This window comes from Thermobia domestica, chromosome 15, assembly GCF_964235325.1.
Source record: "Thermobia domestica chromosome 15, izTheDome1.hap1.1, whole genome shotgun sequence".
Classification (NCBI taxonomy): Eukaryota; Metazoa; Arthropoda; class Insecta; order Zygentoma; family Lepismatidae; genus Thermobia; species Thermobia domestica.
In genome coordinates this window covers 138,812,561-138,827,877 of record NC_137468.1, presented here as the reverse complement: position 1 = coordinate 138,827,877, position 15,317 = coordinate 138,812,561, and the positions used below count along the sequence as shown (strand labels likewise).

The window sequence follows — 15,317 nt, the reverse complement described above, 5'->3', positions numbered from 1 at the left end:
CTTACAATTTCACGATGTATTTGTTATGAAATTGTGGTAAAATTCCACTACATTATAAGAGTCTAAACAGGGAATAAGGAAGATGTAGGAGAAAACGTTCTATTTAAGTGTATATTAAGAGGATTATAATATGAGTTAGCAGACATCATATTAGGGAGACTTCTAGGTTCAATACGATATAAGCAGGGTTAAAATAAGTGTATTTTCGATATTTAACACTTCGATGTTGAATCAGGTCTATTATTTAATAGGAAAAAGATGATGATGGCCGTGCAGAGGAAAGTCATAGCGGGCAGCAAAGAATGCAAACTAGGTCGAAAGCGAAAGTAGATAAAGATCACGGAGTTCCAGCTGATCGTGATAACGTTAATAATAACTTGGTTGTTACTGGTAATGAGTTGAAGGTATTAGGTGATATCAGAAATTATGCGGGAAGGGAAGTAAGTACTCAGCGTCCAAGATTATCAAGGAAAACTGCAAAAAGAGGCGCTGCCGAATGTTCAGATACAGATGACTCTGATGTTGAAGAGGTGATTTTGAAAAGTCCTCGAAAGCAAAAGACTGGCAGCAAACCTTCGTTAAAAGTTAATGATACCGAGAGTGAGCTGAAAAAAAAGTTAGGGAGAATAGAAGATGTAAAGCGTTTGACTCCAATGCCATTTGGAGGAAGGATGGGCTCATTTGCTACCCAAGATTTAGATTCGTCCTTTGAAACAGCTTCAGCGATTGGAGACCAAAGCGAAGATACGTATGATGATACTGCATCTTGCAATACTTATAACCTTACGGACGAATTTTCTTCGATAGTTAATTTGGACGATCCTTTTCATAGGGCAATGAAAGCATTCAGTGAACGTTTGAACGACACACAAAGTGAAGCGGGTTGCAGTTCTCACTTTGCGAAGGAATTCTCCTCGATGGTTAATTTAGATGACTCTTTTGCCAGTGCGATGGAGTCATTTCATGATCATTTGTGTGACACTCAGAGTGAAACGGGTGACAGTTTTGTGACTGCAGCTGACACGGTTGTAAGTGAAGATAAATATTATTCAGCAGAAGATGATTCGGTGAGTGTAACGAATTTTGAAATGGCTCGACCAGTGTTCACGATTGATGATAAATCACACAGGAAAGGTCTTCAGAATCCCACAAAACAGGATCAGCGACTAGTTTCAGAACATAATGAAGCAGGTACGCGTAGAATTACTAGAAGTATGACTCGAAATTCGCCTGGAGTGTCGCAATTAGTTGAAACTGTTGCGGATCTATCTGAAAGGAAAAGAAACCCTTCTTGTAAGAGAGATGTCGTTAGTAGTATGAGTAGAAAAGAAAATGTTGAGAATATTGTGAACAAAATAAATGACATTAGGAGTATAAAGCGCAGTGCTGAACGTGAAAGGATTCGAACCCTTTACAGGATTAGTAGAAGCGAGGATAGTCAAAGCTCAGACTCTGAAAGCGCAATTTCCAGCATAACCAGTGTAAGCACAAGTTCTCATCTTCGAAAGTTTTCCAAACGAGATCATAATCTTCCTTTAAGCCCAATTCGGGAAGTACCAGAAGAAATGAATGCTCTAACAAGAAAAAGTGAGAACTTCACTCTTATGCCGGATCAGCGATTTACAAGTAATATTACCCAAGATACAAAAGCGATAGAGGAAGGGATGAATAATTTAACGACTAGAAATAACAACGCTACGTCGGTGCCGAAACTAACACCAACTAATCCACCGACTGTGTTAGATGAGCTGCTTCATCAACAGGACAAACTCCTTCAATGTAGAAGTAAAACTACACAAAATACAAAACCAGTTGCAGAAGGAATAAAAAGTTCCAAATTGAAAATAATTTCATCCCGTGAAGTCAGTGATGATCCAAAGAGGAATCGTATTTATAATTTGTGGCAGCTGAGATATGGAGATACAGCAGGGTTGAAAGTTATTATTAGATCGAGTATTGATGGAGTAAAGGTAAGTATGGTTTTTATTTTTATGCATATGCATGTAACTGGTATCTGTGGATTTGGTGCGTATATCCATCTACAAGCCTTGAGAAAACCATATAAAATATGAATAAAATTATAATTCAGAGAACTCAATGTATTAGGTATAATTATATTGTTCGCACCTATAAAACCGAAGCTTAATTCGAAACTAGAATTGCATTTTTATTAAATATATTTTGCAGTTATTCCATAAAAGATGCTTTATCACGAATCTATCTTGTTAAATACCCTTCAAGCTATCTTAAACTGATAAAACTGTTAGGGATATTTTTCTCTTTATTGTAAAAACGTCCCTAAATTAATCCAATGTCCTATGTACTGTTGGAAAGCTTAGTTAAATTTTGGAGAACGTAAAGAAATGGGTAGGGTTCTGATTAACACAACTTTTTGTCTGTTATAATACTGTCGTAATACATTAAATATTTTGTTCTTTATTACCTTGTTCTTTGTTCTTCATAAACAAACAAAACATATTGTGTGATATTATTGGATTTGTAGGGTAGTGTATAACTCTTCGTCGTATATATGTAAGTTTTTTTTCCTTTAATAAGCAGCTTCTCTTTTTAATCTTTGATAAGAAACATCACAGTGTTCGCGTTTCCAATAATGAAGTGCCATTTCCAACTTTTAGCTGCAAGACTAATATCAGCCGGTTCACAAGTTCTTCAGCAGCTTGGAAAATCATGGAACTCTTGTGTACGATGTTAAAGGAAACTGACAATAAAACTTGTTTTAAACAGTTTGTTTTTATGCAGAGACACCCTAAAGATTTGAATCGATATTTAAGAATACACTTTCTTTAATACAATCTTATTGGTGGATAACTATTCAGTCTTGTTTTAACTGATTATTCACTCACATCTTAAAAACTTTCATTCTTATTTGTAGTTAGAATTCTTTATTTTGCTCTATAAATTGTCAAATTGAGATATCAGGTTGTGCGGAAATAAATAGTCGAAGTGAAAAATATTCTCTTTCAACTTCCCCTGGCTTCGATTATGATGAACGTGGAACTGTGAGTAATACAAGTCAAAAGTCACCTCAATAGCCAGAGAAATTTACGAGCAATTTTGTTGCATGAGTTCAGACATAATGCTTAGAAACTTAGAAATATAAGAACATGGGCGATATACTTAACTTCAGAACAGATAGTGCGTCGCTGATATGAAGATTGTCATTCCCGGTACCAGAGTTATTAAGAAGGCAAAACACACACGTCAATGATACTCTAAACATAAGAACAGAGGCAAATTTGCACACTATTGTTTGGGAACTTGACTTACAGTTCAGTGTCTCATTGCAGTCATCAATTTTGACCATGTATTACAAATAGGGAAAGTGGAAAAAAAAAAGGTAGGTCCGAGAGGAACTGATTTGAACATCAAAAACAGCGGCTGGTGGACATTGCAATGATCGGTTGGTTCGTCTCAAGAATGAGATTATGGTTAATCGTACTCGTATTATGACATGGTGAAAAGTGGAATTTAAGTAAAGTGCGCAGAGGGTCAACGTTAGTGAAACCCAGTAGTATGTACAAACCCACAATTGATGCCACAGTAAATTGTGAATGTGGTGAACAGGATTGGGTTATAATGAAATTCTTCGGCATTTGTGTAAAAAGGAGCTGTGTTTAGTCAGTAGGAAGAAGCTTGCAAGACAACACTAAATCACTTGCATGGAATAATGACGACACAGAAGCGGAGGAACTGCAGCATGCAGTACTCCCACTCGCTCTATATTTCCCTTATTTAGAACTAACACACTCCCATATGTTTATGCAATTGTGCCATTTTTTAGAAGAAACAGGGATGATCCTTAAAATACTGTTCGAGATTTCATTTGGAGCTCATTTCTTCAGAGATGGTATTGAGAAACTTGTCAGAGGTTTGTCGTTCAAGACGGAAACTATATTGAATGAAATAGGTATGATTTCTCCATTGCAAAACTCAGTAATAATGAACAGTATCGAAAACAGCTATTTATTTCCAAACAACATATATATCATTCATCATCAATGCTATCTGTGTCACTCAAAAAACTTAGAATATTCTTAGTTTTCCCTTCATGTAGAAAAATAGTAAAATGCTGTCAGAAGATTTTTCTTAGTCGTCTTCCTCAAACTTTTTGTGCAAGTCTGATGATTGAAGTACCCAAATTGGGTAAATTAAAGTTAATTTTAATGTAAGATATGTGGTCATGTTTTCTTTAATAAACAGTAAGAATATACTAGTTAATGATCACAAGGAATAATGATTCGTACTATACTCTTTGATACACTTACCAAAAAGTTACTTTCGAAATAAAATTTTCTTATTTCTGTATATTCAGCAAGTAAGCAATAAACTTCTTATTCAATATCATCGTAAGCAGCGAACCTATCCCAAATCTTGCGCAGAAAATGAACTTATTTCAAGATTGAAAATTTGGTAAAATAATGATTTTGAAAGGAGAATCTGACAAGCAAGCATGAAGTAAATGTATAATTTAGGTTTCTCCGTGTAATTTAATGTAAGAATTTCCATCTGTTTTTTAAGTTCTCCATAATATAAATGAAAGTTCAGCGTTTATTTATTTATTAGTAGGAGCATTTTGTATCTAACTTTTAAAGCCAGTCTTTCTCTCTCTTGATAAATTCTAAAACAGCACTAGCAGCTAATTTAAGCTGTCTCGGACGAGCAATCCCGTCTACTATTAGCTTATACCAATTTAGGGCCTGTCCCTGTTGTTATTGAGGCTCGTCGTCAGCTTAATATAAGTAAGAGTTGTTATAACATGTTTTGACCTGAAACATTTACCGGAGGTGGAAAATTTGCGAAGAACTTAAGGACAGTCATGTCATTGCCATGCACAGGATTTCCACTAAGAATCTTATAGACTCTTACATCGTTACATTTGATCTGCCTACACTTCTACCAACTTGAATATTGCTTACCATCGTTTAAAGATGCGGTCTTATATTCCACTGCCTTTATGGTGCTTCAGCTGTCAACATTTTGGCCATTTTGCCCCGTCATGTAATGCTTCGCTATCTGGGAACTGTGATAAACCAGCTCATGGTCAGTCCCCATGTATGGAGCTAACTACTTGTGTTAAGTGTAAAGGTGGCGTGGTCACATAAATGTGTCAAATTTTTGGCTGAGATGATGATCCACGAATTTACGGTCCTCGAGAAGATTTCAGCTGCTGAGGCCAAACGCCGTCTTCAACCGAAGGTTTCCTTTGGCATGGGCTTATCATTTTTGCAGATAATTCGGTCTCAAGGTACTCAAAGAATTGATATTGCCACCCAAATGATCCAGGTGTTGTTCCTAATGTGCCTGTCTCTTCTAAGGAGTCCCGTGCCACTGCTAACTCTAGCAACTCCGGTATATCGCGCAGTAAGCCCAGGTCTTCTTCAGTCACGCAGCCACCAGCCTCTCCGGCTGCTGGATCCACATCGACTGCCTCTACTTCTCGTTCGTTGATAGCTCAGTTTTTGAAACAGTTGAACAGTCCAATTCCTGCTAAGCAAGTGTCCAAGAAGCAACTCAAAAAGCAGCATCAGGCCCAGTCTGTCTTCGAAGGCTATCTCCACTTCGCCAGCAGCTAATTCGCCTAACCAGCATGATAAGAAGAAATCTCCACGCACACAGTCTTCTAGCCCGCCTGGGGCCAAGAAAGATACATTCATCTCGTAGTCTCCCTGGTGATGATGAGTCTGTCATGGATGGATAGTGGAGAAGGATTTTGATAATTTTACTTGTATTGAAGGTCGTAACAAAGGAAAGCACAGCACTCCGCTTCTTGTTCTTAACGCTTGTTGAATATATTCCTCCTTCAATGGAATTCGAATGGTTATTTCTCGCACTGTGCAAGCTTTAAACGTCTGTTGACATTTTTTTCAACTTGCATTCTTCGATCTTGAGGAAACGCATTTTACTCCTATTAGCAAATCAGTTCTCTCTGGCTATACTTTTTACCGTCATGATCACTTCACTGCTGGTCGTGCATCAGGTGGTGTGCAATTGTTGTATCTGATGCCTATCACTCTGCTCTCTTACATGGGAAAGCGATTTGCAGATTTTAGCTATCCATGTCTTTTTGAGGTAACCTGTTACTATCTGTTGTGCCTATCTTATTCGCCAAGACGTGTTTACAGCTGCAGATCTTGAACTGCTTGCCTATCAATTTCCACCCCCATTTCTCTTTATGGGTGATTTCAATTCTTACTATGCACTGTGGGCATCTCGTACCGAACCTAGAGGTCAAATGTTGCCACTTAACTTGACCACGCTAACTTACCGCTCCGCAATGATGGCAATACTGCTCATTTCACTCACTACCAGTACGGGTACCTACTCTCATTTGGACCTCTCCTTTTGTAGTCCACAACTTCGATCTCACCTAACGTGGTGAAAGCATGACGATCTCTGTGGCAATGACCATTTCTCTATCATTGTTACTGGACTTCCACCCCTTTCGCCATTTATAATTACCTAAAGCTAACTGAAGTCACTTTTCTGCGACGTGTCAATTTACTCGAACCTCGTTGTTCTGTTGATGACCATTGTGAGGCCTTCTAGCGGAGTATACTGGCAGCAGCACATGACTCGATTCCTGTCTATGATTGCTCTTAGCGTAAGCGTTCAGTTCCATGGTGGTCTGAAGAGATTCGCCACGCTATACTGGTCCCTCCGTACTTTCCATCGTGCTCCTAATTACCTCTATGGCCTATGGAACCAGAAGGTTCAATGCTGCGTTCACAAAAACTCTCCACTAACTTCTATCTTTAGCCAGCAGGATCCAGTTTCTACTTTGTAGTCCTATTTCTGCGAGATTCATCTTAATATTGTCCTCCCATCTGCGCTTGGGTCTTCCTAATGGTCGTTTTCCTATTGGTGTTCCCAGACTTTTAAAGCGTTCATACTTTATTTCATCCTGGCTACATGACCTGCCCACTTGAGCTTCTTAGATTTGGTGACCCTAATAATATTTGGTAAAACGTATAAATTATGTATTCAGTTCCTTATTATGAAGTTTCCGCCATTCGTCATTTCCGCTCTTCTTGGACCCGAATATTCGTCTCAGGATCTTGTTCTCAGATATTTTCGGTCTGCGTTCTTCCCTCATAGTAAGCGACCATGTTTCACAACTATACAGAACAACAGGCATGATTGTCGTTTCATCCTACTCCTACAGATAATAATTTGGCCCAATTTCACCTCCTTCGTGCTTGCGCTCACTATCTGATAAAGCAAGCTAAACGTCATAGCTGGCGCACTTATGTTTCATCTTTTACTGCTCGGAGTTCCATGTCTGCGATCTGGTTAGAGCATCGTCGTCTCCAGGGGCATGTTTCTTCTGTTGCAGTTCCTGTCCTTGTCGTCAGTGGTGTGTTGGTCACTGATCAAGATAGGATTGTCGCTGTATTGGGACATCATTTCGCCGCTGTCTCAAGTTCTACTCAGTACTCAGCGGAATTCCTCACTCAGAAACAACGTACCGATCATACACCACTTCAGTTCGGTCTCGGAATACTGAACCTTACAATGTGTATTTTATCGCTGATGAACTTGATACTGTTTTGAGCTCTACTAAGACAAGGCGCCTAGGCCTAATGGCAACCGTTAAGCCACGCTCCGGCATCTTCCTGCATATGGCAAGCAGCGTCTTCTTGAACTGTATAATCATCTTTGGCGTTTGAAGGCTCTTTTCCCACTGCACGGCGCGAAGCATACATTATTCCTATTTTAAGTCCTGCCAAATCTGCTACAGCGTCTGGATTTTGAACACAGCAGACTTATTTCCAATATCCACTGTCGCTTTCGGGTCTTTCGTTTACTGGTCATCTGGTTCATCTTGAAAGTGCTATCCGGATGCCTTTCGCCGTCAAGAATCTGATCTAGAAAAGGCATACGACACTGCTTGGCGTTATGACATTTTGCGCCAACTGCATTTCTGGGGCTCACGTAGCTACATGGCACTTTTCCTCTAGAAGTCCATTCAATAACACTATTTTCGAGTCAAGATTGGATCTACTATTTCTGCTCACTTTCCGCAGGAGATTGGGGTTTCACACGGCAGTGTGTTGAGTGTCACTTGGTTTAATGTGGCGGTGAACAGCGTAATGTCGCAGCTTTCCACTCTTGATCATGGGCTGCTTTATGTGGATGATTTTAGATCTATGGTCGAACTCGTTATCTTCGTACTATTACTCCTGTTACTCGACAGTTACAGTTCACGCTGAACCGCCTTCACTTATGGTCTGTCAGCACTGGCATCACTTTTCTTTCACCAGAAGACACTGTGTTCATTTTTGTTGCCTCTGTCACTGTGTCTATGATCCTGAGCTGTTCTTTGACCGTTCTCAACTGGCTTATGTGGACCATATTCGTTTTCTGGACCTGTAGCCTGACCGAAGACTCACCTGGGCTGTTCATATTCGAGGTCAGAAGTACCGCTATCTCCACTCCATAAACTTATATCTCATCTCATCTTCCCAGGGGTATTGATCGTGTGGTAATGCTGTGACTATACCGTAGCCTCATCCGCTCGCAACTGGATTATGGCTGTGTTACCTATGGTTCTGCTTGATCTTCCATCTTACGTCACTTGGATTCTATTCATTATCGTGAACTTTCTTTGGCCCTTGGAATATATCCGACCACCTATTCCTACCTTGTCTTTATATTGAGGCTCATGAACCTTCTGTACCACACCATCAGGATTGCCTGCCCCTCGCTATTACATCCATGTAGTGCATTATCTGATCATTCTTCGACTTACGCCCTTGAAGCTGGTGCTCGCTATGACCGTTATCAAGCACGACCTACTGCTACTCGACCTTTAGGCATTCGTGCTGTGAACCTTGTGACTTTTCTTGGAATGAACATCCTTCCACTTCGCCCATTGGGCTTCGTGCCTATTCTCCGTGGACTGTCCTTCCACCAGTCATCAGCTTTCATCTAGTGTCACTTTACCAGTAGTCAAGGATTTCGTTAGGAGTTCGTTTCTTTTGTGGATCAGAACCGAAATTACACTGCCTTCTACACTGATGGTTCGAAGCATGCGGACTGTTGGTTATGCCTTCATTGCGCTGATCATAGCGTTTGTTTCAAACTTCATCCTTGCTCTACGCTGTTCACTGCTGAATTAGTAGCTGTTTTGCAGACTTTGCAGTATATTCGTCGACGCAATCTTCGACATGTTCTCCTCTGTTTTGATTCCACCAGGCATAATACTTTACTGAAGTGTCGACTGTGCACCCACTTGTTCAGCTAATTCTACTTTCCTGCCATTCCTTACGTGCGGCAGGCTGTGATATGCATTTTTGCTGGGTGCCTGGCCATGCTGGTTTCCCGGGCAATGAGACTGCTGACCGTGCTGCCAAGGATGCTGCCCTTACAAGACCTGATTACCAGTCACCGTTCCGCAGCTGTGATCTTCGTCCTGCAGTCGACCGTCATCTTCATCGGCGCTAGCAGACAGATATGGAGGAGCACTTGCATAATAAACTGCATGCCTTCAAGCCTCAGCTTGGTGTTTGAGCCACGAATTCCATTCCTTCACGGCTCGAAGAAAAAACATTAGCACGCTTACTTACCTCACCCGTGGCTATCTGATGCGTGACCAGAATCAGCCTTCCTGCACCCTTTGTGGCATATTACTCACTATTCGCTGTCTTCTGGTGGAGTGTCTTTATCATGCTCTTGAGCGAGCCTGTCCCTTGCAGATCTACCTACTTTGCTTGAAGACGATGCCCAGATGATTCTCACACTTTTTTCCTTCCTATAACATGCCCAAGTTCTGACTGTTTTGTGAGAGCGTTTTCCCCTTTTAATTATGTATTTCTCATTTTATTCTCTGCCTATTTGTGTTATGCTGGTTGTATTCTTGTCATAGCATTTCCCTTTTCTGTCTTTTCTATACTGCACAATCATATCCACTACTAATTAAGGAATTTCCCACGGATGTTTACCTATTGCCGAGCTTTTCCGGCAGAGATGATTAACATGGCTTTGTGTATTAACTAGTCCTTGTGCTTGTGAGTTGAATTTGCTCATTTCTTAAAATGCTATGACATTTTATTTCCTAAATGGAATGCCATTTTTATTTAGATCTAAACTGCGCTCTGCCTGGGATATTGTTTTTATTCCTTCTCTTTCTTGTTTTTAATGTGTCACAGACGGATGCAAAAGTCCTCGCTGTCGACGCTCCCAGCCCTACTTTTTTAATCATTCAGTCATCTAACTTATGTTGAAGGTGCCAGAAGTAAATAGGCCAGATGACAAAGGACTTGTGGCTTAAAATAGTATATGAGAAAGCAGATTAGGGAGGTAGAGTGAAGGGATAAAACGAAAATTATGGTTGCCATCCATGTAAAATCTAAATATTTATTGATGTAGAAAGGTTTAGAGTGTTTAAGGACCTGTGCATATCCTAACATATTGATTGTCCCTCGTATAGTTCCGTGGCTGGCTGCGAGCCCCATACTGACAGTTTTCTTAGAAATAAATTCAGTGTTTCTTAGTTAATGCTCCAGTTAGTTGAAGTACTCCACTGTGGGAAATCAAATATCACGAAAAAAATCTGTTAAGCACAAGATTAACATTACGCAGTACCTATTTAAAAAATTACCAGAACCGTATCTTGTCGAGTAAGGTGGGGTAAGAGTAGAATCAACAAAAAGAAAATTGCACGTGTGGCTGGTAACTCAAATGTGAAGGAACTCCTCGTCAAGAGGAATATCGACAGTCGAATCTTTGTCAGTCCAGCGGTAATATTTTTTGCGTTTCCACCGGAAAAGTTTAGAAGGGAAAACAGTAGCCTAGTGTTTTCTGCATATCTACTGTGTATGTAACTTTTTCTGTTTTTATTAATTTTCCTGGGGTGTTTGTATATTTTAAAGGCAGGAAAGTAATTTCCAAAAATAGAAGGTACAGAATGCTCCTTCGTTTAGATTGTGTTGATATTCATGTTATTTGTTTGATGTTTCCATTTCTTGATTGTATTTTTTGTTTATACTATTATCCTATGTCATCTAATGTGCAGGGTGTAAAATATATGCGGAAGCAAACTTCAGAAAATTACTACTTAAACCGAATAGAATGAAAAGTCTTTTTAAACACGTTACTGAAAAATACACCTGATTGAGTTGCTTCGTTGAGCAGCTAGAAGAATTGGAAGGTATAGGCAAAACTTTCCACAACTTCGAAATTGATGTATTGTCTTCAGTTAAGTGCCAAAGAAGAGGAATCATATTCATAGTATCGTTTTCCGTATCAAGCACTATATTATGCATATAAGTGGTATCCCTACGGTGAAATTTCTTGTCAAAATAATAATAATAATAATAGTTTTGTGTGTAACTTCCATGGACATAATTGTAAACAAAAGAACTGTACTGAGATCGGCCCATGCATTTAAATGTTATTAATATATTGTGAAGAACTCATTTTTTTTTTCTTCAGCGTGTCTACAATAAACCTTAAATGAGATGAGGAATTTGATATTACTTTTTGAAACATTGGCAAGGTATTAGAATTACTTGCGCTTGCTACGATTTTACGCAGTTATTGTGCGGGTATGAATCTTGTTATTATTATTATTATTATTATTATTATTATTATTATTATTATTATTATTATTATTATTATTATTATTATTATTATTATTATTATTATTATTATTATTATTTACCCGCCGGTTATATTTCAACTTCTTAACGTTGACGTCATAACGAAATATGATGACTAAAGACCGGATGTTTAGGCATAAAAAACCTGGAAAATAGGAGCTTAAAATTTAAAAAATAGGCAGTAAAATAGGCACTAAATTGTAGCTCAAATAATGAAGATAAATAGTCAATACAATGAAAAAATAAATTCAGGTCATAGATAATGTTCAAAGAATATAGAAACCTATCTGTTTGTTAAGATCTTTTACTGTACATATAAAAATGAAGCTTGATATGTATTCCATGTATATTTGGTAAAAACATTCTGTATAGCACTTTATCACTACACATAACAGTCCAACTATTATACACCTCTCGGTAAACATAGCAGTCCAAAGTTTTATGACATCACTACAAACAGCACTTATATACCTCGGAAGAAGCAGATTCCTTTCTTGAAATACTAAATTATGTACTCATATTTTCCCCCAGCGAAGTCTTTATTTTGAAGAAAATGCATAGAATTGGCAACATTAAGCACTAAAGCAATTATTTAGGCAGGAATGGGCGAAATAGGCAAAATAAAATTGGCTTAAATTGAAACTATAACCCCCCATATAAACTTTAAAACGTTATATTTGATCATATCTTTAATATTAAAGAACAGGCATTTTGTCTAACATCTGGTCTCTAATAATGACATGTGTGTATATTCGCCTTATTCACTTCTAATTTTATAGCCTCAAAAACGGTTATGGATAGACAAATTTAGATTTCAGAATCATTTAGTCCCTGGCCCAAAGCTGCAGCGGATAAATATGATTTTACAATGTTTACCATACCATAATTTCTCAGAATTTTCTATTTTATTAAAGCCAGACGAATTTTCACTTAGTCTAGTAGCCGTGTTCTAAAATAATCTTGAGCAGTAAAGAACTCCACAAAGCTTCGAAATGTTATATTGAAGGTAATATAACTCCCTATCTTGTGAAGAATAGGGAATTCTGATTTCATAAGATAGCAGTAATAGTTTAAATAAGGCTTTGGAATGTCAAAATTTGAAAATAGTGGCAGGCTTTTAGACCACTCTATGATATCAATAGCAATATTGTCGGATCGATCTAGCTTATAAAAATACAATTATTACGAAAGTTTCGACAACATCACTTCTTGTGTGTACCTGTAACCTGAACGTGTATTTATTAAAGGTGTTCTTGATCTAATTAAATAAAAAAAGAAAATCATCTGAAGTTTGTCTTCGAGCATCTTTTATCCCTGTATATATATATATATATAATGTATCTGGTGTGTTAAACCTCAACATTGGAGATCATTGTTTTGAATTCTGGCCCTGTATACTGAAAGTTTAGTAAAATCAGTTTTTTAACATACATAATAACTATAGTAAAAATATTACTTATAGTTGAAGCCATAGGTAAATGGAATGTTTTGTCGGCAAGATTAGTCTGTGTTTCTCTTTAAAAAGGATAGTGTCAATGCTGCAAGGTTGCAATTGGATTCCAGATTCCATAAACATGTAGAATATAGTATTGAAACATATAACTTTAAAAAAATCAAGTCTTTTTGATAACACGAAGAAATAATTCTGCTTGGTATATTAAGAGGTATATTTTATTCAAATGGTGTTCTAATAATAATATATTTCTAGTGCAAAGGACGTCAGCGTGAATTAAAAAGGTTTTGTGTTTCGCCGAAAGTCGAATATCAGCCAGGATTTGGTGTGGAAACGATGACCCTTAGTGAAATGACAAGAGAATGGGTCACACTAGCTGTGAAGACTTGTCCTTTTGTGTCTCGAGGTACGCTATCGGTTGCGTCTTCATCTATTTATTTTCAATATTTCATTTTGTTTTTATGCCTTGAATACACATTTATGACTAAATATGTTTCGGGTGTAGTAATTATAAATTAATTTTTAATTGAGCATGTGTTAGAGACGGTAAAAATTCTGTTACTTAATATTTCCACTAATCATTCGAACTAAAATAAACACTTTCCTATTATAAACTTATTACATTACTGAGAATGGATTCGATCGCGACTGTATCCCTATGACCGAATGGCTAATTCGTGATCTCGGCTTGGATTCCTGGTGGTAGTTACCAAACCACACCCAAGTCGTTATTCGAATCTTATTTCAAACATTAGGGATCCTATGTCATATAGGCGTCGTGTTGAGAAGAGACGTTAAACTGTCCATTTGTATCCTAAGTGATGAATTATGATAGAACTATAGGTTTTAAATAAATTTAGTGTATGAAAATCATCTATAGATCAAGCTCAACAACGCTAACAATTTTAAATTTATTTATTATTATTATTTAGAAAAAAGTATATATTTCTGCTTTTTGTTCCTCCGTTAAATTCAGTACAAATGTCATCACCAAAACGTGCGCTACAAGGCAATTTAATATAGCATGGGGAGGCCTGTTGTCTATGGACACAAACATCTATTTCATCGTTCCAAACAAATTCGAACAATGTTCAGTTGTCGATTTAAAAAAAAAATAAAAAAATAAAAGTGCGTTTTATATTCAAACTGTAAATAACATACACTACTTTAGGTACAAACTGTATAAGGCGACGGTATATTCAGTGTTCATTCAAGGACAATGCAGTCTAAGAAGTATCTAAACAGCAGCACTACAGAATACCTTCAACTCACCTCAGTCTCGTCAAATGATACAAAATATCAATTCGCCGTGCAGTAAAACACAAGTTGGTTCTCAAGTATCACGAGAAAGCGAAGGAACACTATCTAAGAATCGCATTCAGGAAATCCTATTGCGTGCAAGTTATTAATAATGTTTCAAAGCGATACGCAGTTTTTCAAAGAGGTTCACATATCATTCATTTCATTCAATGTAGTCACTTTTTTTTTCAGATATTCGCTGAGTATTACACCCCCCACCCCTAAAAAATTATACTCCTCACTTTCCTTGCGGATTTTTTCTGTGAAACATTTCTTCGGCCTTACTGACCCGCTATGGCGCAATTGCATAGACTGAGTTTTGGTCTCAGGTTCATACACAATAATGGCGTTCCACTAATAAAGTTTAAAGCACTCACTGAAAAAAATGGCGGAACACCCACTGTCACAGTCCTTTCTCATCTGCTTATGATTAGCTGTGATGAATTTGGGTTCCCATTTTGCCGATAATTTTTAATACCAAGTTCTTCATCTATGATGTGATACACATGTTTCACACTGATCCCTAGGGTCTCTGCAATACATGAAAGACTAGTTTACCTGTCTGCGAGGATCATGGCGTACACACGATCCAGTTTTTTCAGGGTCACCTCTGTTTGGGGTCTTCCTTCTTCTCATGTGCGGTGCTTTTTTGACCTCTGATACCCAGGATTTATCTGTGCAATATGAAGGATAGTCACTGGCCATTATTTGAAGTCACGAAGTCATTCATGAAAAGTTGCCTTCAGTCCCGTATCCTTTGCGAAGAGACATTGATGACTACTCTGTTCTCACATTTGATAAAAGTCACACTGTGCTTCGCTAAAATCACTTCAAACCTGCAACAAAGGACAAATATTGGTAATACATTACTGATTTTTCTGCAAAACTTTCTCTAAAACATGGCTACATAACACACTAAGGATTTTGAAGTATGACTTAATTTA

General features: G+C 37.9%; 1 protein-coding gene across 4 annotated transcripts in view; it reads left to right on the top strand.

The window, feature by feature from the left end:
* Positions 1-15,317, top strand: part of LOC145671263 (uncharacterized) — a 179,561-nt gene that overhangs the window by 140,352 nt on the left and 23,892 nt on the right. For all 4 annotated transcript variants that reach the window (XM_081740189.1, XM_081740188.1, XM_081740190.1 and 1 more), the window contains 2 exons: positions 252-1,970; positions 13,330-13,480. In XM_081740189.1, coding sequence (XP_081596315.1) covers positions 252-1,970; positions 13,330-13,480 — 1,870 coding nt within the window. The remainder of the gene's footprint in view (positions 1-251; positions 1,971-13,329; positions 13,481-15,317) is intronic.